At 43.8% G+C, this 26,949-nt stretch overlaps 1 protein-coding gene across 1 annotated transcript; it reads left to right on the forward strand.

Annotated features, from left to right (window-relative positions):
- Window positions 1-1,155: 1,155 nt before the first annotated feature.
- LOC132807658 (scavenger receptor cysteine-rich type 1 protein M130-like) lies at window positions 1,156-11,159 on the forward strand. The gene is made up of 11 exons (XM_060821709.1): window positions 1,156-1,201; window positions 2,373-2,690; window positions 3,690-4,007; window positions 4,091-4,147; window positions 4,234-4,551; window positions 4,670-4,711; window positions 4,895-5,011; window positions 6,322-6,429; window positions 7,966-8,073; window positions 9,358-9,489; window positions 10,950-11,159. Exons 1-10 carry the CDS (start codon window positions 1,156-1,158, stop codon window positions 9,444-9,446), a joined length of 1,521 nt encoding a protein of 506 aa, XP_060677692.1. The 3' UTR covers window positions 9,447-9,489; window positions 10,950-11,159.
- Window positions 11,160-26,949: the final 15,790 nt, after the last annotated feature.

Genomic DNA, 26,949 nt, shown 5'->3' on the forward strand with positions numbered 1-26,949 from the left:
GCTTTGGAAACGAGTAACTCCTCAAAATTTGGAGAGAGCGGTGAGCGTGGGACCGTACACAGTGTCCAGTGTCACGGACAGGAATTGCTTCTCCGGGACTGCAATATCTCCAACACATTGAACCAGTTTGTCTCCGACAGCACTGATGTTGGCGTCCTCTGTTCAGGTGAGGAGACAGTTCACAGCTAAACATTTCTTGTTGCAGCTGTGCAAAACTCTGGTGTAGCAACTTTGGAGTATTGCATACAGTTCTGGTCACCACATTGTAGGAAGGATGTGGAAGATTTGGAAAGGGTTCAGAGGCGATTTACAAGGATGTCGCCTGGAATGGAGGGAAGGTCTCATAAGTAAAGACTGAAGGACTTGAAGATGTTTTTGTCAGAAATAAAAAGTTTGAGAGGAAACTTAATTGAAATGTATAAGATTAGATCGGGTGGACAATGAGAGCCTTTTTCATCGGAATGTGATGGCCAGCACGGAAAGACATTATATAAAATTGAGGGGTGATATGACAGATGTTGGAGGTAGTTTATTTCCTCAGAGTGTAGGAGGGACGTGGAACACTCTGCCTGCAACAGCAGTAGGTTCGCTGACATTAAGAGCTTTTAAATGGTCAATGGATAAACATGTGAACGAAAATAGATTAAATGGACAAATATGTGAATGAAAATGTAGTAGGGTTGGATATTTAGTCTTCAGATTGTTTTCACTGGTCAGCAGGACACTGAGGGATCATGTTCTATGTTTTACACCTGCTGGAAGATATCAAATCAGATTTCGTTCTTCTGATCAGATTGAAAATGTGCTGGAATTGTTCTTCAGTATTACCCAGAACAATGATTTAACACTGTGGTGGAAGCAGACATGGGCCAGATGGATGCTTGTGAGGAACTGAGCATTTTTTTGCAAGATAAAAACCAAAACAATTTTATGATTCAGAAAGTAAAACTGAGACAGATATATGAGAGAGTCGTTAGCATGGGGAGATGTTTCAGGCTGGAAATCTAAACCTGTTCACGACGGGCTGAAGTTCGTATTTGATGCACAAAAAGACACATTATGTATACAACAGTTGTCTTGAGATAATTAGCACAGGATACTGATTTGTAATGACGCATGGGGTATAAGTGCATAGAGGAGAGAGGGCTTGTGAGGATGCGCCGAATACACGACACCAAGACACAAATGTTGACACTTCAAGGTAACTATGACCATGTGACTATTTTTCCATCACAACCATTTCCATCTTGTTATCATCATCTCCTGCCATGCAATAAATCGAAAGGTGAATTATTCTGTCCTGAACCAAGACTTTTACATTTGACCAGAAGGTGAGTTTCCGGTCCATGCCAGATCTAATGCCCTTCATTTGCACCATTTTAACATTGGTTAACCTCACCTTTAATTCAACTGATGGACAGCTGAGATTCGCTTCCTGTTGCCTGAACTAATCCATTGCTCTCCGACTACCTTCCCTCATGTTACCTTCTGGAAACTTGTGTTACTTAATAACTACTGTGTCCTTGAGCTTTCACAGTCTATGTCTGGTTCCTTAATTGCCATGTGCGCAGTGCTGTACATTCCATCACAGTTAACAAAGCTAATAAATCCCTATCACTCTGACCAATGTTTCCCACTTCATGTCCCAATCATTGAATTCCTATGATAGGTTTAGTGTTATATTTAACAGCAGGGAATACGATTGTCTAAGTCTGCCAGCATCGAGATTTCTCTTCGAAACCTCCCTTTGTCTTCACCTGTCTTTACTTCAAACTGAACAGCCAACACTTGGCTATGTTTTGTACAACGAGAATATTGTTGAGCAGCCTTATATGAAGTTTGGAGCAGTGTCCCTTATGTCTCTGTGTTGTAATGTTTTATTCTGATTTACCTGTAGTTTTAAATGTTGAAGTTGAAGGACGTATGAGACAAGCTTTATATCGGGTGTAATGTTGTGGGTGTAGTCAAATGGCAATCAATTGGTCAATTGGTGAACCTCACCTTTAATTCAAATGATGGACAGCTGAGATTCGCTTCCTGTTGCCTGGACCAATCCATTGCCCTCATTTACCTTCTGGAAACTTGTGTTTATTAATAACTACTGTGTCCTTGAGCTATCTCAGTCTATGTCAGGTTGTGTATTGCGACGTTCATGCACTAATTATATGATAAAATCATTTCATTGCTGCACAGTCATGATAAAATAACTGATTTTATCTATTAATATTTACAGCTGTTGCATTTCATGCTTTCATGCACATTTCACGAGAAAATATGAAACCCTATTTTGCCTGATTCTATGCATGCTGCTGGAATGAACAAACAGGGCAGTGGGGAATGAAACTAAAATCGTCTGTGTTATTGTCAAACAGAACACATCCAGTTAAGGCTGTCAGATGGAAGGACCCGCTGTGCTGGTCGATTGGAGATTTACCACGGAGGCACATGGGGCTCCGTGTGTGATGATGCTTGGGATGAGATAGATGCTCAAGTGGTTTGTAAGCAACTAGGTTGTGGAAAGGCCCTGGATATGGCACCGCGTTTTACCTTTGAACCCGGCTCAGGCCCAATTTGGTTGAAAGATGTGAAGTGTTCTGGAAACGAATCACTTCTTTGGGAATGCCCATCAGCACAACTGGGTCAGCAAGGCGACTGTTCTCACAAGGAGGATGTCAGGATTGTATGCTTAGGTAAGAAGACTCTGTGTTCTTGCTCTCCTTCAATGCAATATCCAATGATTCATGCAAGCATTAATCTCGTGAATTCGTGAGGATGCACAACAGAGGCCGCATTTGAAAGCAGTGGTTCATGTCATGTCCATATTGCACAAAGTCATCAGAGCTGTTATTTTATCCATAATGAACAATCTTTCGATGAAACCACATCTCTATCTGGCACGTGCAGAGCTAAGCCTCAAAGGCGCCATTGAGGCCCATTGTCACGACTCAGAGTGAAGAAAATACTCTCCAAATTGATTTGTTTGTAATAAACTCTAATTTATGATCTTCAGACTTGTGCTCAGAGACTAGAAATGTGGTTTGCATCTATATATAACTCAATCGTGCCACTTTTCCACAACAGTTTGAAGTTTATTTTGTGATAAGTATCCGCCATCATCGCATAATCAGACAAATAATTTCCACTGAACAGAAATAATTTTTTCCTCACTCATTACCGTGTATCTTGTCCATTGAAAACGATGCACGGTCCTCGCCTTTTGAGCGATTTTTCGGAACTGTAACTCCAAGATTTGTTGTCAATCAGAATGCTTGAAATTCCTTCTGGGTCACCAAATGCAGATTGTTGCTCGCAATACTAAACCGCCATGACGCCTTCACCAGTTCAAAAAATGGATCGCCACTCTCAGTACTCTGAAAATCTGACAATCTACTTTGAGCAATCTACTTTCCTTTTTCTGTCAGGTTTATTCTCTACTATTTTTGCACACTCAGTCACTTCCAGGTTCCAGTCGGACATTTTTGAAAGACTTCTGAATCGAGACACACGGTCCAGTTTTTTTTGTCCTGCTTCTACTTGGTATTTCCACAACTTCTTAACGACCTTTCCCAAGTTAGAGTGTACATCATATTCATGTGTCTCACTTGAGTTGCACATCAGAGGACAGTCACAGTTATGTACTGAAGACGTTGTCAATCTCTCAATTTGGTTCCCTTTTATTGTATGAACAGATCACAAGGAGATACGGTTGGTGAATGGAAAACATCGCTGCCAGGGGAGAATGGAAGTGTTTTACAATGGGACCTGGGGAACGGTGTGCTTGGAAAATCCAGATGTACAGAGTGCTGAGCTAATTTGTAAAGATTTCGACTGTGGTGCCCTTTTGTCCATTGATTTTGACGATCAGTCATTCGGAACAGGGGCGGGACCTGTTTGGCTCGAGGGGTTGGAGTGTCTATCGCACAGGTCGGCCGTGTGGCAATGTCAGGCAGATCCCTGGGGCCGTTGCAGCTCTCGACAGTTAGAAAATGCAGGTGTCTTTTGTTCAGGTAACACAACACACTTTCTCAATGTTTGGCTGTCATTTCAGCAGTGACTTCCAATAAGCGCATCATGTTTCTCCTCTTAACAGAGAGAAATGTGGCAAAGGAGCAGAGCCTCAATTCAACTTCCTGTGATCAACAATCAGGTGCGTCCTCTTAATGAGTGCGTCAGTTCTAGGAATGAGGTTTCTGCTTTGCACTTCATTCAATAATAATCAATTCTTTGCCACAGATCCACAATACAGCGTGCGCCTGGATGGAGGACGCAGCAACTGCTCTGGGAGAGTGGAGATCATGTGTGATAAACGTTGGGGCACGGTGTGCGGTGATTCCTGGGACATAACTGATGCCAGTGTTGTCTGCAGGCAGCTGGGATGTGGGTTTGCTGTATCGGCCAGAGGAGAGCCCGCTGTCTCCCTGAGTGAAGGTGTGATCTGGCAGAATGATGTGAAGTGTAAGGGAAGTGAATCCTTTCTCTCCGACTGTCTCTCCCCACCCCCAGCTCAAATGGAGTGTAATCACAAGGAAATTGCCACTGTGATTTGCTCTGGTAAGGACAAAGCTGACTGGCCCCGACCAGTGGTTATTAATGCTGACAATTAGTACTCGCCTTTGTTATCCTAAATTAACTTTCACGTTCACGAATATTTATGCAATCTCTTCCACAGAATTCGAGTTGTTGCTGACTTCCCCTTCACCTCCACCTGCGGGTATTTATCATTGTTACTTTCATTAATATTTATGTCAGTGTTACTTTCATGACTAGTGGCATTGACGCTGTTGGCATTTTTCAGTTTCCAAATTTATGTCAATGTTTTCTTATTGTTGGATTCTTTCGAACCATACACGCAGATTGTATCTAATATGAATTTCTCTCTAATCTCTTCTTCAAGGACAGGAAAGTAAATCTATTTCTACACCTGCTGTCGTCTGCCTAACCTTGGGGACCCTGTTAATCTGTGAGTTGATCGTACTACTGGTGGTAATGCAGAGAAAGTCACAAATGAAAGGTGAACCTCATACCTACTGACTGAGCTTACACTGAGACAGTTTAATAGTTCCATATGATATGGGGGCTGTTGAATTTTTATCGCAACTCTCCATTACTGGGCTTCCGTTGTGGCGATTGTGGGGTGTTTTCTAGATACTTGCTTTCGTCAAGAAGCCTGACCCGTTGAAATGTTAAATTTAAAATTGAGGCAAAGATAAAACACTTCAACAGTGTAAATAGGCGTTAAAATATGATACAAATCTCATCAAATATTTATGAAGTTCTTTCACATCTATAGAGAGAACAAAATGCAAAATGTTCTCCCCAATCATTGTCAATAAGAAAGAAATGCAATGATTAAATCACTCTTATCTTTCCGTTTGCATGTCCAAGACATTCCAGAACAATTCACTCATCATTGCACTGTGTCTACAAGGTCCATTAAGACATATACCCAGTACGCCAGTTATTTATTCATCAGTTAGTTTTATGGTCCTTCACGTCTTGGGTGCTGATGGTGCTGGTGGCAAGACCAGCGTAAAGATTACGTTTTTTTTGTTCGTTCAGTCATCCAACAACTGATTTCTCGTCACTAATGGGATGACACTTGTTTACATTTTACACAGGCTTCAAAGGATTTACCTTGGAGCAATTCACCTCTTGATGCCCATAACAATAAAGACGAATAGCAAAAGATATCTGTTTGAATACTTTTGTACGTTGTCTTAAGTTTAGTTTACATCAGCAAACAAAAGCATGCATTTAATTTATCATTTTCAATGTTAATAATGATATCCTGATTTCACGTTTCTCACGTTATTGCATCCGACTATTTACAATAAATACACACTTGTCTGATTACAATACCTGAATTTTAATAGAGCTACTCCCCCCGCCCCCCCCCCCCCCCTTTTTTTGCTACGTTTATCTTCAGCATTGAATTGTTGACCTCCTATGGTCACCAACATTCTTAAGCAACTGTGTACAAATTATCGATAGGTTCTCCATGATCATTAAGTTGAGAAATTTTAATTGCAATCGTCAGTGTTTTCCCTTACATGCAAGATTGTGAGCTGAGAATTGTCTTAAATAAGCATTTAAATAAATAAAATTCGAATAGAACTGGCCACACGCATCCCAACAAGCAGCATCTTACTTTGTGTGGTTAACACAGCAAGTATCAGTGATCTTTCCATATTGTGCCAAGATTCACTTCTCCAGGACTGCATGAACTACAACTCTTCACACTAATGTAGCTTCAGAGGTAAACACCGTGTTGCTGCGAGTGATGAGCTACAAATGCTGAGCTGTATATTCTTATGTCAACAGAACCTCGCACTGGTGACAGAGACTCCAGTCTTGGTTTGCATCAAGGAATTTATGAAGAAATTGAAGATACTCCCCCTGCCCACAAGACGGATCAGAAACATGGATCAGGTACGTATTTCCTAATTTATAGTCAGTCATAATTCGATAAGGATGGCTTTCATCCAACTTCCAGTTTTCAATCATCAGTGAACTGAAAGGACATGATTAGTTATCAATTAATTGTGTCGAAAGTTATCACAGTGATGAACCACAGTCTGTGTTGAATGAGACGAAGAATTGCCACTTTGACAATTCTCACTGCCTTTCATTCCTGAAACATCATCTCTGACATGTGTTTGTAAATACCAACAGAACTACCCTTTCTAATTCGATACTGGCTCCACTCTGATTACTTCAGATATTTGAACACTAAATTCATTCCCTGACTTATTTTGCAATGATAAAATTATTGTCACCACTCTCAGTTAGACAGCACCTAATATTGCAAGCTAAGCTGAGGAATTCCTATGCAAATAGATACGAACAATCACAGAGGTGCAAACAGTGCAGACCGAAGCGCTTTTATTCATCGTGTCTACACCAGTTCTAATGCCTATAAATATCACTAAAACGAGATGTTTTACTTCTATAATGTTTCGCAATTGATAATGTGAGATTCATACATATGGAACAATTGCATTGACACGATTCCTGCCCACCAATAGTCCAAAAACCCCAATGGGGAGGATTCCCTTGTGAATCTGGTGAAGGGCATTGAGATGCATCAACTACAAAATAGAATCAAGTAAACAACGGGAGATTTTGACCTTGACCTAAGAATTGTGACTATAAAAATGGAAAGCAACATTACATGATCAGAGATAAGAAGAATGATTGATTCATATTTCCAACACAGAATACTACAGAAAAGAAAATTAAATAAAAGCATTCTCAAAGATTGGCACACTGCCATAATCAGATGAGTTTAAAGAACATTTAGTAGATTAAAGAAATTTGCATTGTGTTACAGAAATAATAACACTTAAAGACAAATCGGACAACACTGAAAGTAGTTGTCAGAGAAACTGAAGCAATGCAATTTACTTCATCATATACGTGAAACAAATGTCAAGGACTACAAATTAAGTGATTAAGCATATGTAAAATTGTGTGATCGTTGTGAGAACAGAAATTTGTTTCCTACCTCTCATCACAGTGATTTTGCATTGTGATTCACCTTAACCTGGTGCAATTTGTGCTTCGAGAGCTTTCCCATAATATACTCCATTGACGGTATTCTGGCTGTCATTACCGTGATGATAAAATAATGATGTTTTCTTATTTTAACGCTCCTCCATTAAATGTTAAACCATTGTCTATAACACTGAGAGATATAGGATTAGACTTTGAGCATTTTGCTCAGTTGCGGCTGACAGGTTTCTCAAACCCAATCTCCTGCCATCTCCCTGGAAGCTTTGGTTCTCTTACTCATCACGAAGCTAATTGTCTCCACCTTGAGGACACTCAGTGATCTCGCCTCCACAGCCTCTGTCATCAATGAGATTCACAGATTCACTAGGAAGGAATTTTGGTTCATTGCAGTTCCCTCAGGTTGTGTCTTCACGAGATTGAATTTGACATTAACTCTCCCCTTGTATCTTTTAGGAGTTTCTATTGCCTCACTCAATCACATTGAGTACTACACCAGCCACAACGTAAATCACAATAATCTGGAAGCAGAAACTCCTGGGGTGAACTTCAACAGTATTCCAGGTATGCATGTGTTCACTTTCTGTCAGTTCACATTCGTCTTTCAATCAATCCACCATCCAAAGCAAAAAAATGTCACTGTTCACAATAATCTAGAATGATGCCGCCACCAACGGCTGTTTTATTAGCATTGTCAGTGAAAAAAAAGTTGCTGGTTTGGAGTTAGAGAGACATGGCCCACGAGTACTTCTCTGTGAAATGCTTTAATTATTCCATCTGTACTGATTAACTATTCTAATCCCATACCGCAGCACTTGGCCCGTGGACTTAAATGACTTGGATTCACACCATCTCGATGGATGCATCAGTAAGGAGGATTGGAAGGTTATGGGCCTTGTAATGTCTAATGAGATTAAATCACTTCAGGATATGGTCAGTACGGACACTTTGGCCTGAAGGAGCTGTTTCCACGTTGTGTAATTCTGTGAATCCATGTACGAGTAAACAGTTCTTAAATCCTGTGAGAATTTGTTCTTCTCCCACCCTTACAAGCAGTTAATTCCGGATATACAGTGGCGTCTGTCTCAAAACATTTTCCCTCACTGTTTCTTGATTTTTTTCCATCACTTACCTTACCTCCTCTTATCTTACATCTACCACATCCGTTCTTTGAGCTCTCCATCAAAAAGAAAATTTCCTGCCTTGCTACCCCACCTGTGTCCATCATAATTTCATAATGCATTTCAACGTGTCCCCCTTTAAAGTCCTCAATTCCACTGAAAAAAAATAGAAACAGCTTTCAGTAACTCATCCCCTCAGGAATGTTCCTGTACTCAGTGAGATTATTCCCGGCTGCTGTATGCTGAGTATTCAAGCATCTGCCTTTGACCCACATTCCTTAATAGCTTCGATTAACAATAACATATCGCAAATGTAATATTTACAACGGATCTAATATCTACTGCCTTTTGGGGAATATAATTCTCTCATAGATTTTGTTCACCCACACATCTCTCCTTAAGGTTGCGACATTAGATCTCAGAATGTGTTTCCAAATCGAGAATCGTTCAATCTTTGAAGTGGCTAATCTTTATCTCCCATGTCTTATGCCGTGAATACCTTGAAGAATTTAGACAGACACTCTTAACCTTCTAATTTTTAGAGAAAACAGTTATCGGTTTCATTGCCTCTGCTAATCCAGTGACTCCTGAAGAACACTGAAGTATCAAACTCTTTAAATATCACTTTCCAGAACTAATATTGTATTACAACACGAATCTCCTTTTCCAGCTCTCAGTGCTGTGTGTGTTACAGTTTGTGTCAGTGATACTCATCTTTTCCTCCAAGGTCCACTTCGTGCTGATTATGACGATATTGAGATTGAAGATGTTGAATCTCAGGATGGCCAGTTCCAATTGGACAGTGATCCCGATTAAGCCCTCTCACTGACAAATAACAGCAATGGCCTTTGCGTACTTGGTGAGTTGAGTTAAAGATACTCCCACATCAACCAACACAACGTGTGTTTACACGGCTTTAGTTCCATTGCATTGTTTGATTAATAATTGACTTGCTGAAAATCTAAGACCATTCAATGATGTCACAACCTTCCTTCCACAAGCTGCCATTGTGGAAAAGTTTTATTACTGGAGAGGCTTCTTCATTTCAAGGCAATGAAGAATTGTGTATCAAACATTATTAAAGACGTAGATATTGATTATACACTGCGCTTGATCAACTCTTTGAATATACGTCATTATGTTCACCCACTTGTGATGTTAAAAGTCTATAATACTCCTGTTTCAAACAATCGCCACATGGCGAAACAGACAAAAAAAACAGAAAGGGGCTCTTACATGCTCTCTGTCCTCACTGGAAAGATAAACGCTGGGGATCTTTATTTGTAAAAGACAGAGAGGTATGGTTGATATTGTTGTTCCGTGGACCTGTACTCATCTCAGTTCCGGAGAGGGAATGATTCTCTCTCATGAGAACATCATCAAAGCCATTGGTGCTCTTCCAACTAACATCCAGACTATCTAACCAGTTGCTTAGTCATTTCAACATTTCCAATTGGCCTTGGGAAAATCTTACTCCAAGATGTTCTTACTTTTCGTGTTCCTATGTTTCCCCAGTGATCACCACGCATCAATCCAAAATTTATATCCTCATACCCACTGACATCGTTCCTCTGAAGCTTTTAAGTACCTTTTGCGTGTACTTCCCACAGAAATGAGCCATTCAGCACACTGTTACACACCCTACTGTGTCTTCTCGAAAGAAGAATCTCTGCATCCATGGCGTCCAAAGGCTTTCTGTCCATTGATGCTGCCAGCCCTGCTGGGTTGTGCCGCCAATGTCTGTTTTTGTTCCTGATTCCCAGTGTCCGCAGTTCTTTCAGCTTGCTATATCTACTTTCACACTTTTCCATCTTTAACTTCACGAGATGTGAGGTTTCCAAAAATCTCTCTGCTAAATATGAATTGTATCAGTGTATTTCAATTCCTCCAATTAGAGTTCGCAAATGTTTCAATATTGAGATATCATTGATCAAAGCCACAAGTAAAACCCTCGGTGATTGTGAAAATGATTAATAATCGTTGCTCATCGTTAGTAACCTGACTAAAGGCTTATTAACAAGGAAGACATAAGTTAACAGTGAAAAACAGGAAATTAGAGAGGATTTGAGGACAATATTCATTGCGATGTTGTAAGTGTACAATACTCCTGTTTCAATGAATCGTCATCTGACTGGACAGAAAATATGAAAGGGGATCTTACAATCTCGATGTTTTCAATATCGCATTGCAGAGGCAGGTTTAATCTTTTCCCCAGTCCCTGGAGTGAGAAACCTCAGCTGGGGATTGACAGGTTCACGTGCTGCAGATACACCCACAGGTGACTCAAGAGGACTCAACCTATTTTCTTTATCATTTCAGGTGAACGTTAGTCTGCTTCAACATGGGACGCCCTGATGCTGATAATCTTTGAGAAGTCGTCTACAATCGTTTCCCGAATGCTGAGTTTTTTTGTTTCCCTTCAGTATAAGGTTAACTTCATTGTAATTCATCAACATTTGATCTGTATTGACTTGACTATCATCATATTCTTGCTTTCTTGATTTGATTGCGTGCATTGTTATGAGTTAAAAGGGGAAATTATTCGATTGCACACATAACATTTCAATCTTTGGATGAATGTTGCGATTCATGCCTCTGTATTGTTTTATAGACTCCTAACTGGGGACGATATACCCATGGTTTATCTCTGAAGTATTTTAAGGCATTTCACATGTAATTGCTTCAGTTTTTTCATACCTGATGAAGGAATAAATAAAATGTGTGAAATCAAAATTTTATCCGAGCTGCTCTTTCACTGTTTAATGAATGAATATGCTTTGCCATATGCTTGATTAACTGGCAATCTTTCTGGTCGTGAGAATGTCCAATGTAAATTGAATTTCATCAATAAAAATGTGGCGACATCATGTTCGTGCTGGAAGTCTGCGTCTCTTTGTGAATGTCAATGCCACAGTGAATGTGTGAGTGTCAGTGAATGAGAGTGTGAATGTATTTGCATGCAATTGTGTATATGAGTGTGAATGAGAACGGGAGTGTGGTTATCTGTGTTTGTGTGAATACATGCGAGTGTCAGTGAATATGTAAGTGTGGCAATAATTTTGTCTTATTATGTAACTCAGTGTGAGACTGTGAATGTGAGTGTAATTGTTTGTGCAAGTATTTTGGAAGGCGTAATGAAGGAAGGAAGTACACATTTAATGGCAGAAATCTCAGAAGGTGGTCGGTGTACGGAGGCACAGTTACCTGAATGTATCAACAAAGGTTAGGAAGATGGTCAAGAAGGCAAATGGTATTGTTGTCTTCATCAGTCGGGGCGTAGGACAGATGGTTTGAAGTCAAGTATCTTGAAACTTAAATTTACACCGGCACGTTTGGAATATTGCATACAGTTCTGGTTGCCAGACTATTAGGATAATGTGGGGGCTTTGGAGAGGCTGCAGAAACGGCTGACCAGAAGGTTGCCCGGTTTGGTGGGTATTAGCTGCAAGGAGAAACGAGAAAAGGTTTGTTCGTTGACCCTTGAATGTCGGAAGTTGAGGGGCGACCTGGCAAAACTTGACAAAATGATGAGATGCCCGTGCAGTGTAAATTACCTCAGGGGAGAAATGTCAATTATTTGGGAACGTAGTTACCACGCAAAAGGGGGTTATGTTTAAAGGAGAAGCAAAAGACAAGTTTTTAACACAGAAAGTGATAAGTGCCTGAAATGGCTGCCAGGGGAGTTGGTGGTGGCAGAAGTGATAGGAACTTTAAAGAGACATCTTGATAAAAGAATAGGTATGGAATGGAAGGATACAGACCACCTGGAGCATGGTGCATCTGTGGGATCCAGCACAGGAATTGGTGCAAAACCTGAAGAGTCTTGCAAACTGGGGCGAGTGATGACGTGGTTGTTGGGGTATTCATGGAGGCTGATCAGATGGAGGGAGCGACCTCTGTGGTTGAATGCTAAAACAGACGCTGGGTGCTTGGCAATGTTTTCCAGGCACAATATCAGAGTGGAATGGAATATTGCAATGTTGGGTGGTAATATTTAAGGGGCAGACATTTGTAGGGTATTTATCTTAAGGGACAAACATTGATGGGGGCAAATAGACAGAGAGAGTTTTTCTTGAAAGAAGTTTGAACAAATGACTGACCAAATAATGTATCGAAGCGAAGGCTCAATCTCTCTCTCTCATTCTCTCTCTCTCTTCCTTCCCAAATCTCCCCCCCCCCCCCTTGTTTTAAGTGAGACAAAGCCATCTTCCAGTGGCATTCACACACCACTAATCCAACAGTGGGTCTTTTTTGAAGGAAACATCAAAACCTGTGAATCCGTCAGTTTACACCACTTTTTTAGTTCTTCAAGTCATGTCTTTGGAGACACACAGCACATTTGTCTGGTCGATGTTGTGTCTGAGTTATGAGCAGAAGGAGATGAACACCACCTCCACTTTAGAATTCTTTTCTCACTTGGAGGCTGAGAACATAGTTTACAAAACATTAGATACTGCAGAAATTCCGATAAAATTCGCCATGATTCCTTCGGAAATGATTATTCGCAGGTCCCTGGCAACAGTTGCAATGGAAATACAGGCCTATCTCCTGTAGCACACGCTTCTACGACATGATTTGTTTATAACAAGTTTAGACCAATATTTATGGAACACAAACTTTCCTTATTTCTGTTGGCTAGAACACGATTCCGGCCCCATTAGTTTAAATGGTGCTGGCAATACCCGATTTTCATGAACGCCAAGATCGCATAGGAACCCAAACGAGAGTGTTACAAGAATGTTACATGCACTTTATTTAATAATGCCAGGAATATTGTCCAAACGCAAATCATTTCTTCACAAATGACAGAGGGAACATACATCTTTCTGAACATAAGGATGCTTCATGGTGAGGCAACATTTATGGCAATTGCCATCCCCTCCACACCAGAATTGTGTGTGTGTGTGTGTGCGTGTGTCTGTGTGTCTGTATCTGTGTCTGTGTATGTTGATGTTGCTTAAGCTAAAGTCTCTCTCTCTGACTGAGCACCTAAGGATTTTTACCCTCTGCCAATCTCGGTGCAATGTTGTAAGGAGGCCAGCAAAGGGTGGCATTGTATCGCTATCGACACAACAGGGACAGAAAGAGAGCTTAGGAGAACGCGAGAGAGTCTAAGGCTTTCCCTTTGCATTGTCTTTCTCTCCTCCACCCCTCTCGCTCTCTGTTCCCCATTCTATGTCACCGCCTATGTGCCCTCTTGTGCTCTCCCACAGTTTTCTCTCCAGTTTCTCTGTCTCTCTCCTTTTTCGGTCTGAATCTTCGGGTATTTTTATTCAAATACCATTTGCAGCCTCTTCTCTTCAGTAACTGATCATGACGATCATGAAGCGGAAGGTCAAAACGGCGTTCACAATGGTATCTGACTTCATAACCACAGAAAGAACTGTGGATACTGTAATTCAGAAACAAAAATAGAGATTGCTGGAAAAGCTCCGCAGATCTGACTGAATCCGTGGAAAGAAATCAGAGTTAATGTTTCGGGCCAGTTCCTCAGAATTGGAATCTGGGTTGTTCTGCTTTCCCTGTCAGGCGGGGTGTCCTGGTGGCTCAGTGGTTAGCACTGTCGCCTCACAGCACCAAGCTCCCAAGTTCAATTGGGCGACTGTCTGTGTGGGTTCCCTTCTGGGGCTCAGGTTTCCTCCTACTGTCTAAAGATGTGCAGGTCAAGTGAATTGGCAATGCCAAATTACCCATTACTCTGTCTCTGTTTATCTCATGTCTGTCCATTTTACCTTTTCTGTATCTTTGCCTGTCCGTCTGTTTGTCTCTCTTTCTCTCTCTGTCTCTATCTGTCTCGTTGTATGACTCTCCCTCGATTTGTGTCGCTCGCTGTGCCACTGACGATCTCCACGTCCCTTTCTTTCTGACTTTCTCTGTCTCCCTGTCTCTCTTTGTCTCTTTTTCCATTTCTGTTCCATTCTGTCACTCTCTGCCTCTGTCTGTCTTTCTGCTTCTATCTTTGTATGTCCCTCTAAATGTCTCTGTCTCTCTCTCTCACTCTCAGCATGTCCCTTTCCGTCTGTCTCCCCCCTCTCTCTCTGTCTGTCTCTCTGTGTCTCTCTTTCTCTCTCTGACTCTCTACTTGTCATTTTCAGTCCCTCTCTACCTCTCTCTCTCTCTCTGTCTCTCTGTCAACCCTGATTTGTCATTCACTCTCTCGCTCTCACTATCTCTCACTGCATCCCTTTCTCTCTCTCTGAGTTTGCATTTAGGACTGGGAAGCTGGCCGAGGCTGTGATATCTTCTTCTCACTGCGACCCTACTTCATCTCTCCAATCACACTTATCGTCTGCCCCACATTTGCACAATGAGGCTCTGTTGGAATTTACTGATTAATGAATGAGTTGAAGAATTGTATTGAAAGGATGTTTTAATACATTCTGGAACTGCTGTCTGAACTTAGTCTGGGTTAGGAGAGAAGTGAATTCAGCATCTCCACTTTACAGATTACGCTGCTCAGACCTGTGTGTACAGGAATTGGGACGTCATGTTGAGGTGGTAAATAACGTTGGTGAGGCCTCTTGTGGATTAATGTGTCCTCTTCTGCTCGCCTTTCTTATTAGAGAAGATGTTATTAAGCTGGAAAGGCTTCAGAAGAGATTTATCGGATTGTTTCTGGCCTTGCGGGGTTTAAATGTTGGGGAGATGTGGGGACATTTTCATTCTAGTGGAGGAGCTAATGCACAACATCATGGAGGTGTATAAAGAACTGTGGGATATCGAAAAGGTGAATGGCAGTTGCTTCTTTCATAGGCCAGGGGAATTCATGACTAGAGGGCATAATTTCAAAGTGAGAGGAAAAAGATTTATTAACTGCATGAGGGAGATCCTTTTACAGGGAATCATTTGGGTGTGGGATGAACGACGGGAGGAACTGGAGAACGTGGCCACACTTGCTGGAAGACTATTAGTTCAGTACCTGAGTAAGAAATATTTGGATGGATATTAGCCAAGCAGAGGTGTCTGGAATTAGTTCAGTTTGGGATTATGTTCGGCATGGAGTGTCAGCACATCTGAATATTTCTCAAATGTGATGACGTATGCTGCTTCTTCAATCCTTACAGGCCGTGAGATCCCGATTCCCACTACCTTCTTGGTTAGAAAATAAATAGCTCTTAGTGCTTTCCCCAAACCTGCACCCCTTAACTTATATTCATTCCTCACCATCGGTGATTCTTCCACAAATTATTAATGTTGCTTCCTCTCTTCCCTATCTGTCCACCTCAGACTTTAATGCATCTCAATTCAGACCCCGATGAAATACTGAATGGCATCGGATGTTATCTGAATCCTATTTCTGAACTGACTTTCTCTTCAATCTTTTATTTTTAATTTCAAAGAGACAACACTTGAGCGTAGAATTTGCCACGTTGCCAGGTGTTTCCTGTTGACTCCAGAGAAAGGCAATACGTGCAGTGACGGTTCGGTGGTTCTGCAGATTGAGAATAGTTTATTCATACCTTGAGCCTTCCAGAAATCTTGCCGATTAGCAAATTCTCATCTGCTGTAAAGTATGATTCTGTATGTTTTCAGGCAGCACGTTGTATCTAACCTGAAGTAGTTCAATGAATGGGAATGTCCTGCATTTCTGTTCAGAGTACGCGTGTTCGTGTACTTAGATTCTCTTGCAAGATTAGATTTCGTACAATAACACATCCCATACATGGTTAGAAATTCAGCAGAACATCTGTGAGACATTGCTCCGGAGCTGTCAGGTGGACAAACAGAGCAAAGCAGCACAAGGTAAACAGGACATTGCTGACAATGTAGATAAACGTTCTTGCAAATACTAAACTGGATTCAGTTTTGTAACCATGGGAACGCAATCAAAGTTCTAAGGGTGTTGGAAGTCTGAATTAAGAACCGAAAAAGATGCAACCACTCGAGGGCAGTATAGATATAACGTGTAAAGTCTATTAAATATTATTCACTACAGAAGAGGCCTTTATTATGCTGGCTTGTGTGCTGTTCAACTAAATGCTTGGGTGAAAGACATGGGCTGGTATACAGATCAAAAGACAAAGGTAGGTCTTATGCTCATAAAGGACTGATGCAGGTTCTAAAAGGGTATTAATGATAAGTTGAGCTGTTAGGAAGATATGATCAGATCACCGATATTTTTAATCAAATTCCACATGCATATTACAAGCACCCGAGGTCCCAGCACTGATCCCGAGGTTTCACAGGGCGGTGAGGTTAGAGGGTCAGAAGGCAGTGATGTCAGGGAGTCAGAGGGCGATGGTGTCAGGGGGTTGAGGGGCTGTGAGGATGGGGGTCTGAGCGCTATGGGGTGGGGGTGGGGTCACTGTCCTGAGAGCCTTTGCTGTATTTGACTGTAATTCATCAGCATTTCCTTTGTATTGACCGAACGATATTGGTATCCTTTCCTTCCTTTATGCGTTAAAAGTTTAAATAAACAAAGTGTGTCAAGGTTATTGTAATGTGTGTGTTAATCCCATGACACGTTCCTCTGTGAGGATTAATTGACTCTGTATTGGGGGTGAACTCCCCGGTAGTCATCACTGATATAGTGTTTATCACATGTGTAACTGTTTGCTTTATCATAGCCTATGAACGAAATTTTAAATCTTATCAAGTCAAACAGTTTCCTTGAAAGTGGAGTCGCAGGTCGATAGAATAGTGAAGGCAGCGTTTGGTATGCTTTCCTTTATTGGTCAGAGTATTGAGTACAGGAGTTGGGAAGTCATGTTGCGGATGTACAGGACATTGGTTAGGCCGCTGTTGGAATATTGCGTGCAGTTCTGATCTTCCTAGCAGAAAGATGTTGTGAAACTTGAAAGGGTTCAGAAAAGATTTACCAGGATGTTGGAGGGTTTGCGTTACAGGGAGAGGCTGAACAGGCTGTGGCTGTTTTCCCTGGAGTACCGGAGGCTGAGGGGTGACCTTATAGAGGTTTATAAAATCATGAGGGGAAATGGAGAGGGTAAATAGAACGGAGAACATTCCAGCACAGTCCAGACCCTTCGGCCCTCATTGTTTTGCTAACCTGTGAAACCAACCTGAATCCCAGCTCACCTACAGAATTCCATTTCCATTCATATATCTATCCAATGCCCAGTGAAATGCCCTGAAAGGTTGGCGAGTCTACTACTGGTGCAGGCAGTGTGTTCCATGCTCCTTACTACACTCTGAGCTAAGTAGGCTATGTGTTTCCCCCTGGGGTCGGGGAGTCCAGAACTAGACGGGCGTAGGTTTTTGGGGAGAAGGGAAAGGGAGCTGAGGGGTAACAGTTTCACCCAGAGGGTGGTGTGTGTGTGGAACGAGCTGCCAGAGGAAGTGGGGGAGGTTTGACGGAATTTGGACAAGTGTGGGTGAATGGGACTAGATTAGGTTGGGATATCTGGGTCAGCATGAACGGATTGTACCCAAAAAAGAGTCCGTTTCTGGTGACTGTAATTGTGTGAGCTTCTCTGTCACTCCCTCCTGAATATATGCCCTCCCATCCGCCATGTTTTCGATGAACTGGGGAATGTCTCGATCGGTGACGACATGCAATGCTGGTTGGGGTTCACCGATAAACCTATGGTGATTACAAGTTTGTGGTGGGATTCCATGTCTCCCTAACAACCTTCCATGCTGTGGTCAGCAGCATCCATCCCCTTCCACGGTACTACCCAACGCTGCTTAATTAAATCTTAAGACCCACTGGGAGTCTGCCCTGGTGTGACAGGAGGCCTAGAGAAATGGGACGGGATGGGGGGAATACACAAATGCTTTCTGGCCGGGAAGAGGGGAGATATTAAACGTGACTCCACAATGGTTTGTCTCCACCCCCTCCATCTTTGGAGCCAGGCTCTGGGAGGTGGTGAAGGGGGAGAGAGGTGAAGGGCAGGCTTACAGATGTTGTCCATGTTGACTTCAATGATTCCGGTATTAAGGACAACGCTGTCATAAAGTTAGGTGGAAGTTAGCTGGTGATACCTCTAATGAGGCTCCCCTTTCCACTCCCCGAGGAAGGTCCGAATGGCCTCATCTTGATTATTTTGCTGACGCCCCCACCCCCCCATTCCCAAACACCTGGTTCCCCGTTGAGGTCTTTGTTATCTGTCTTGTTGGTCATCAGTTATTGAGTGGGCAGGGCACTCCTGCATTCCAAATTTCGAACTACTTCTAATCCTGTAATGTCAGGAGAGATAGGGATGGGCGTTCAGCCCATTACATTCACTCTGCCATTGGATTTATCCTGCACGCATCACCGAAGACTGGGTGATGGGTGTGATGAGGGATTGATCCATCTCCCTGGAGGACTGAGTGATGGAAGTGATTGGGGATTCATCCATCTCCCTGGAGGACTGGGTAATGGATGTGATGGGGGATTGATCCATCTCTCTGGAGGATTGAGTGACGTGTTTGCATATTCTAACCCGTGTCTGACTGGGTTTCCTCCGGGTGCTCCGGTTTCCTTCCACAATCTAAGGATGTTTGTTTTAGGTGAATTGGCTGTGCTAAATTGCCCGTAGTGTTAGCTGCATTAGTTGGGGAAAATATGGGGAATGGGTCTGGGTGGATTACTCTTCAGAGGATTGGTGTGGTCTTGTTGGGCTGAAGTGCATATTTCCATGCTTTAGGGAATCTAATGTGGAAGGCATCCTGCATGCTTTGTCTTCATTGGCCGAGGATGGGGTTGGGGGTGGGGGTGTCAGGGTGCAAGAATTGCGAAGACATTTTGCAGCACAGAAAACCCTCGTTCCGTCACGTTCGGGGTTACCCAGTACAGTTTTGGTCCCCACTGGTATAAACTAGGCTAGACCACTCAAAACATTCCAAAGCAGGCAGCCCAGATCATAACTTTGCAATTTGGTAAGTGTACAGTGAAAATTACCCGGAGTAAGCGAGCGAGATTGACTACCAGGTTAAAAACAGACAACAAGTTTATTCAAAATATTACACAATGAAACACAAAAGGAGAGAATAAAAAACATCTACAGAACTCAGCCTATGCACCGAGACTTTATTATGCTGTCCCGCATATACACAATAGCCCCAATACCAAAGCCCCTTAAAATCCAGTAAAAATGGAACACATGCTTACAGGTAGAAGAGAGAGAGAGTTTCCATACAGCTCACCCCAACTTTCACATCCCTGGGCACTATGGGTAACTTAGCATGGCTAATTCACCCAAACTACACATTGCTGGGCACTATGGGACAATTTAGTATGGCCAATCCACCCCAACCAACCTATCTGTGAACAGTACGGCCAATTAAGCATAGCCAAACTGCACGTCCCTGTGCACGATGGGTAATTTAATACGACCAATCCACCCTAACCTGCACATCCCTGGGCATTATGGGTAATTTAGCACGGCCAATCCACCCTGACCTAATCATCCTAGGATCAAACGCACTCAGACACTGGGGGCGATTGTGCAAACCCCACACAAACAGTCGCCCCGAGGCTGGAATCGAAACTGGGTCCCTGGCGCTGTCAGGCAGCAGGTGCTAACCTGCTGAGCCACCGTGACGCCCAGGGAGATGTGCGGGGGAAGTTCTTCATGGAGAGTGTGACAAGGGCCTGGAGTACACTGACAGAAAAGATAATGGACCCAGGCACACTGTTGACATTTAAGAGGCATCTGAATGGTTAGACGCACAGGGATGGCATAGAGGGTCGGGCACCGGGTATGGGCAGAAGGTTTAGTTGAGCTAGGGCATGATGTGCAGCACAGGCTTGCAGGGCCAAAGGGCCTTGGACCCTTCGTGTGCCCCTGTTCTGCCCTTTTGTCCCACCTCAACGTCAGTTTCCTATTGTGGAATTCGGAGAGGTGGAACCACGTTGAGAATTGGGGAAGAGAGGAACAGTGGCTTTTAGGAGGCTAAAGGAAGAAACTGATCGCTGTCAGTCTGAGGATGAAGGTGGTCCATGGGATTCCTGATCTTGCCTCAGTAAAACAGCCACTTCGAAATAATTCTTGCTCTTCATGGCTAATTGACATGAATTCCAGAAAAATAAACGTGAAGGAGTTGAGAGCTTCTTCTATTTTGCCGTTAGGTGCTCAAGTGGTGGCCTAGTGTCCTGTCAGAGGGAGAAGCCTGACTATCTTTGAAGAAAGGAAACGACTATTCAACTTGAGAGATTTCACTGATGCTGCCCGGACTTGGGTCGAAAGAATTAGGGCGGCACAGTGGCACAGTGGTTAGCACTGCTGCCTCACAGCGCCAGGGACCTGGGTTCGATTCCCGCCTCAGGCGACTGACTGTGTGGAGTTTGCACGTTCTCCCTGTGTCTGCGTGGGTTTCCTCCGGGTGCTCCGGTTTCCTCCCACAGTCCAAAGATGTGCGGGTCAGGTGAATTGGCCATGCTAAATTGCCCGTAGTGTTAGGTAAGGGGTATGGGTGGGTTGCGCTTCGGCGGGTCGGTGTGGACTTGTTGGGCCGAAGGGCCTGTTTCCACACTGTAAGTAATCTAATCTAAAAGCTGGAACTGCCGCAGTGGCATGGCGGGACCAACAGAGGGAGGCATTGCAACATGTTCAACACAAGAGGGACAATGGCAGAGAGAGATTGGATTCCCCTGTTGGGCCGAAGGGCCTGTTTCCACACTGACCCCTCGAAAGAGTAACCCACCCAGACAATCTGACAAATGCACCTAACACTATGGGCAATATAGCACGGCCAATCCACCTGACCTGCACATTTTTGGACTGTGGGAGGAAACCGGAGCACCCAGAGGAAACCCACACAGACACAAGGGAAGAATGTGCAAACTCCACACAGACAGTTGGCCGAGGCTGGCATCAAATCTGGGACCCTGGCACTGTGAGGCAGCAGTGCTAGCCACTGAGCAACCACGCCACCCTAAAGTGAGAGAGAGACTGAGCCGATATGTATCATGTTTTAATTCATTCCTTTAAACCTCCCTTCAGGACAAAGCATGTCCCATTGCAGACAGAGCTGGTCACACAGACACACACAGAGACAGAGACATGCAGAGATTCACACACACATGTATGGACATAGACAGACAGACACACACGTGCACGCACATACAGAAACATACAGAGGTTCACACACACGCATACACACAGAGACAAACAGAAACAAACAGACGTTGGCACACACACACAGAAATTCTCAATTGTTACCACACATATATACACAGAAAACAGGCAGAAACATACAAAGATTGACACACAGAGAAACATACAGAGGTTGGCACACACATGCACAGACAGACAGAAGCATATAGAGGTTGACACACACACACACTCACAAACATGCAGAGGGTGACACACACAGACGCACACACAATCAGAAACATACAGAGATCAATACAGACCCACAGAGACAGCGACAGAAACATACAGGGATCGACACACGCAGACAGACGCACTCACACGCATATACAGAGTAACATACAGAGATTGACATTCACGCAGACACACACCCAGAGACAGAGACAGAAACATATAGAGACTGACACACAGACACTCTGACATGCACAGAGACAGGAACAGAGATTGACACAACGGACACACGCAGAGATGGAGACATACAGAGATTGACATAGACAGACAGACAGACACAGATATACAGGCACAGAATGAGAGTGATAGTCAAACATATGTATAGGCGAACACATACAGACACAGATACACAGACACAAACGTATGGAGACTCTCTGTCTCTTTCATGCGCATGAACACACACACACCTTATGTCCTTATGGAAATTGTCAGGTTAAGGGTTTTTCTGTATAATAAACTCATGTTTATTTGCAGAATAAACTCATGTTTATTTGCACAATCTTCTGATTTGTGGCGGCACCGTCTGGGCCCAGCATTTATCCCCCTCCCCGTCCCTAGTTGCCCTCCCCCTTGAGAAGGTGGTGGAGGGTGAGCTGCACTCTTGTCCTATTGCAGTCCATTTGCTATGGGGTAGACCCACACTCTCCCTCAGGGAGGGAATTCCAGGATTCGGACCCAGGAAGGAATGGTCGATACATTTCCAAATCGGGATGGTGAGGGGCTCGGAGCAGGGGGAACTTGCAGGGGGTGGTGTTCCCACGTATCTGTTGTTCCCAACCCCGCCCACCTTGTCCTTGAAGCTGGTAGTGGCCGTGGGGTTTTGGGAAGGTGCTCTCTGAAGATCCTCAGGGAGTTTCTGCAGTGTGTCTTGTAAAGTGTACACACTGCTGCTACTGAGGGTCAGGAGGTGCAGGGAGGGAGGGAGGAAGTGTCTGTGGGTGTGGGGGCCAACCGAGTAGGGGGCTGCTTTGTCCCTGGACGGTGTCGAGTTTCTCAAGTGTTGTCGGAGCTGCCCCAACACCCCCCATCCAGGGGCAAGTGGAGAGTATTCCCTCACCCTCCTGCCTTGTGTCTTGTTGATGGTGGGACATAGCTTTGGGGAGGGCAGTCAGGAGGTGAGTTACTCGCTGCAGGATTCCCTGCCTCTGACCTGTATTTGTAGCCTCTGGGTTTATGTGGGGCTGTGTCCAGGTCAGTCTCTGGTCAATGGTAACCTTCAGGATGTTGATAGTTGGGGAGGAGGGGGATTCAGTGATGGTAACGTCATTGAATGTCAAGGGGGCGATGGTTAGATTCTCTATCAGTGGTAACACCAGGATGTTGATCGTGAAGGGGGGAGCGGGAGTGGTGAGGGTGATTCAGTGATGGTGACACTACTGAACGTCAACAGGGAATGGCTAGATTGTTTCTAATTGGGGATGGGTTATAGCCTGGCATTTGTGGGTTGTGAATGTTCCTTGCCCCTTGTCAGCCCAAGCCTGGATACTATCCAGGTATTGCTGCTTTTGGAGACGGACAGTTTCAGTGTCTGAGGGAGCGGCGAGTGGAGCTGAACATTGTGTAACCATCATCAATAACCCCCCACTCCTGACCTTCTGATGGAGAGAGGGTCATTGCTGAATCCGCTGGAGATGGTTGAGGCCTAGGACACCATCCTGAGGATAACCTGCAGAGATATCCTGGAGCTGGGATGTCACGAAGCTGAGATGTCCTGGAGATGGGGTGACTGATCTCCAACCATCGTCCTATGTGCCCGGCGTGACTCTAACCAGCTGAATGTTTGCCCCCTGCGATATTCATTGATTCCAGTTTTGCCAGGGCTCTGTGATGCCACACTTGGTCTAATGATGCCAAGGGCTGTCCCTCTCCCCTCCCCTCTGGGTTTCAGCTCCTTCTGTTGAACGGAGGCTGGAACGTGGGTCAGGAGTTGATGGAACCCAAACTGGGTGTCACTGAGCGGGTTATTGCTGAGGGGGTGCGGTGTGATCGCTCTGTTACTGACACCTTCCGTCACTTTCCTGAGGATCAAGAGGAGACTGGTGGGGCGGGAATTCTTTTACGTGGATTTGTCCTGCCTTTTGTATACAAGACATGCCTGTGCAATTTCCCACATTGTCTGCTGGATGCCGCTGTTGTAACTGCACTGGAACAGCTTGGCTGGGGGTGCGGCGAGTTCTGGGGCACAAGTCTTCAGTCCCATTGCGGGGATATTGTCAGGGCCCCTAGATTATGCAGTACACAGTGTCTCCACACAGTTATTGATATCACGTTGGGTGAATGGCATTTGCTGAAGACAGGTATCTATGGCGCTGGGTAACATTGGAGGAGGTCGAGATGGATCATTCACTCGACGTTATTGGCTGAAGATGCTGTGAAAGCTTCAACCTTATTTTTGCACTGATTTGCTGGGCTCCACCACCACTGAGGGTGGGGAAAGTTGTGGGCCCTACTCCCCCACTGAGTTGTTTAATTGTCCACCAGCATTCATGACTGGATGTGGCAGGACTTCAGATCTTAGACCTTATGTATTACTTGAAATCTCCATTGCCTATGACAAACAGAGAGGTGAACAGCTATATAAACACGTGTGAAGATCATGTTCATTTTGAATTACTGCACTGCAGTGGATCCATTCAGAATTTTGTCGAAAAAAACCCCAAAATCTTGAACGGGATAAGGAATGTCAGAAAGTGACTTGGACAGTTTGAAAGCTGTGTTGTCTATCATTCCAAATTGAGCAGGATGAAATCATACTAAAACACTTCAAACAGCTTCTGATATAGATAGCGTTGTTCGTGCTGCAGGGTGAGATGGGAATCAAATGACCAATCTGACATTTTGATGAAATCTAAGAGCCTGCCAAAACAACTTTTTGTCATTCACATAAATGATTTGGATGCGAGCATAAGAGGTACAGTTAGGAAGTTTGCAGATGACACCAAAATTGGAGGTGTCACCAAAAAAGAGGGTTACCTCAGATTACAACAGGATCTGGACCAGATGGGCCAATGGGCTGAGAAGGGGCAGATGGAGTTTAATTCAGCTAAATGCGAGGTGCTGCATTTTGGGAAAGCAAATCTTAGCAGGACTTATGCACTTAATGGTAAGGTCCTAGGGAGTGTTGCTGAACAAAAAGACTTTGGAGTGCAGGTCCATAGTATCTTGAAAGTGGAGTCGCAGATAGATAGGATAGTGAAGAAGGCGTTTGGTATGCTTTCCTTTATTGGTCAGAGTATTGAGTACACGGGTTGGGAAGTCATGTTGCGGCTGGACAGGACCTTGGATAGGCCACTGTTGGAATATTGCGTGCAATTTTGATCTCCTTCCTATCGGAAAATGTTGCAAAACTTGAAAGGGTTCAGAAAAGATTTACAAGGATGTTACCAGGGTTGGAGGATCTGAGCTACAGGGAGAAGTTGAACAGGCTGGGGCTGTTTTCCCTGAAGCGTAGGGGGCTGAGGGGTGACCTTATAGAGGTTTACAAAATCATGAGGGGACATGGAGAGGGTAAATAGACACGGTCTTTACCCCTTGGGGTGGGGGAGTCCAGAACGAGAGGGCATAGGTTTAGGGTGAGTGGGGAAAGATATAAAAGAGACCTATGGGGCAACATTTTCACACGGAGGGTGGTACGTGTGTGGAATGAGCTGCCAGAGGATGTGGTGGAGGCTGGTACAATTGCAACATTTAAGAGGCATTTGGATGGGGATACGAATAGGAAGTGTTTGGAGGGATATGGGCCGGGTACTGGCAGGTGGGACTAGATTGGGTTGGGATATCTGGTCGGCATGGACAGGTTGGCCCGAAGGGTCTGTTTCCATCCTGTACATCTCTAGATCTTTTAAAAAAAACTGTGACGAAAGAGAGTGAGTTCGGTATTGGCTCTGCAACAATTTGCAGTCATCGTACTTCACTTTTGGAACAGGCATGATGGGTCCAATGGCCTGTAAATTCTGTCCTGTAATATCTGTGGTGTTTCACAATTCTGCAGAATCTGTTTTGTACTAATCATAACGTCATGACTGAACTACTGACGTCTCACAACAAAGGTGTGAAGATGTTCCATTGAAGTTTATTACTTTCACCGCACAGTGCCACAGCGGATGAAATAACAAGAGGCAACATGATGGGAAACAGACACAATAGACATGGACTAGTGCAGGTAAGGATTGTTGTGGAAAAGTCACTACGTAGTTACGGTGAACATATTCTTACAATTGAAATGAAACCTCGAAACCTCGAATTGTGCTCAGAAGAAATTATCTTATGGAATGAGAATGTTTTTAAAATATCTCGTCTTCTTTATCTTACCCCGGGCAGTTGTGATAGAAACACATCAGATATTGTCATTGCTTGAGACATTGGCTTCTGAAATGGATAGAACGTGGGGCTTAGCTTTCAGTTCAGTGAAGAGAATCATTTATTGATTTTGATAAGGTCTTGGAGTGATGTTTGAACAGTGAGTAAAATTAAGAACATTTCCAAAAAAAAAGTCATGAAATGTTTTTTTCCCACAGAAATAGCTAGACAACACTGGTGTGGTCATGATTGAGATTTCAGCTGAATTGAGTTTTACGACACAGGAAGTGTGAGAGGACTCCAGACATTACCCAGACAGAAATGAAGTCACTGAGAGAGAGGGAGCTTTGTTCAGCGAGATGTGCTCCTTTGCAATAGGGCCCTCAAGGCCCGTGGTGGTGGTGGTGGTGCTGGTGCTGTGTGTGTGTGTGTGTGTGTGTGTGTGTGTGTTGGGGGAAGGGGGTTGCGGTGGTAGCAAATACCCCTTTCGTCTGCTCATCCGTCAGTGGAGGAGGTATGCTGGGGAATCCCTTCCGCATCCTTTCTGATTCAAACACATCCTTCCTACAGTGTAGAGACCAGGACGTGACAGCACACTATTGGAAGGTAACAATATTCAGTGAGATTAGGGTCTCCATAATCATGCCGGGATTGGGAAACGTGAATTGAATCCTTTCCTCTGAAATTTCTTTTGAGGACATTCCAAACAGTTCTTGCGTGTTAGAATGAAGTTTGGAGTTTTCCTTCTTTGG

The sequence above is a fragment of the Hemiscyllium ocellatum genome, assembly GCF_020745735.1.
Source record: "Hemiscyllium ocellatum isolate sHemOce1 chromosome 27 unlocalized genomic scaffold, sHemOce1.pat.X.cur. SUPER_27_unloc_2, whole genome shotgun sequence".
Classification (NCBI taxonomy): domain Eukaryota; kingdom Metazoa; phylum Chordata; class Chondrichthyes; order Orectolobiformes; family Hemiscylliidae; genus Hemiscyllium; species Hemiscyllium ocellatum.

What these genes read in the sequence shown, in the direction of transcription:
- LOC132807658 (XM_060821709.1), top strand. Translation starts at nt 1,156, where the DNA reads ATGCGCCGAATACACGACACCAAGACACAAATGTTGACACTTCAAG. An exon ending in ACAAATGTTGACACTTCAAG is followed by an intron (nt 1,202 to 2,372) that starts GTAACTATGACC and finishes ATTGTCAAACAG; the next exon opens with AACACATCCAGTTAAGGCTG. An exon ending in TGCCACTGTGATTTGCTCTG is followed by an intron (nt 4,552 to 4,669) that starts GTAAGGACAAAG and finishes TCTCTTCCACAG; the next exon opens with AATTCGAGTTGTTGCTGACT.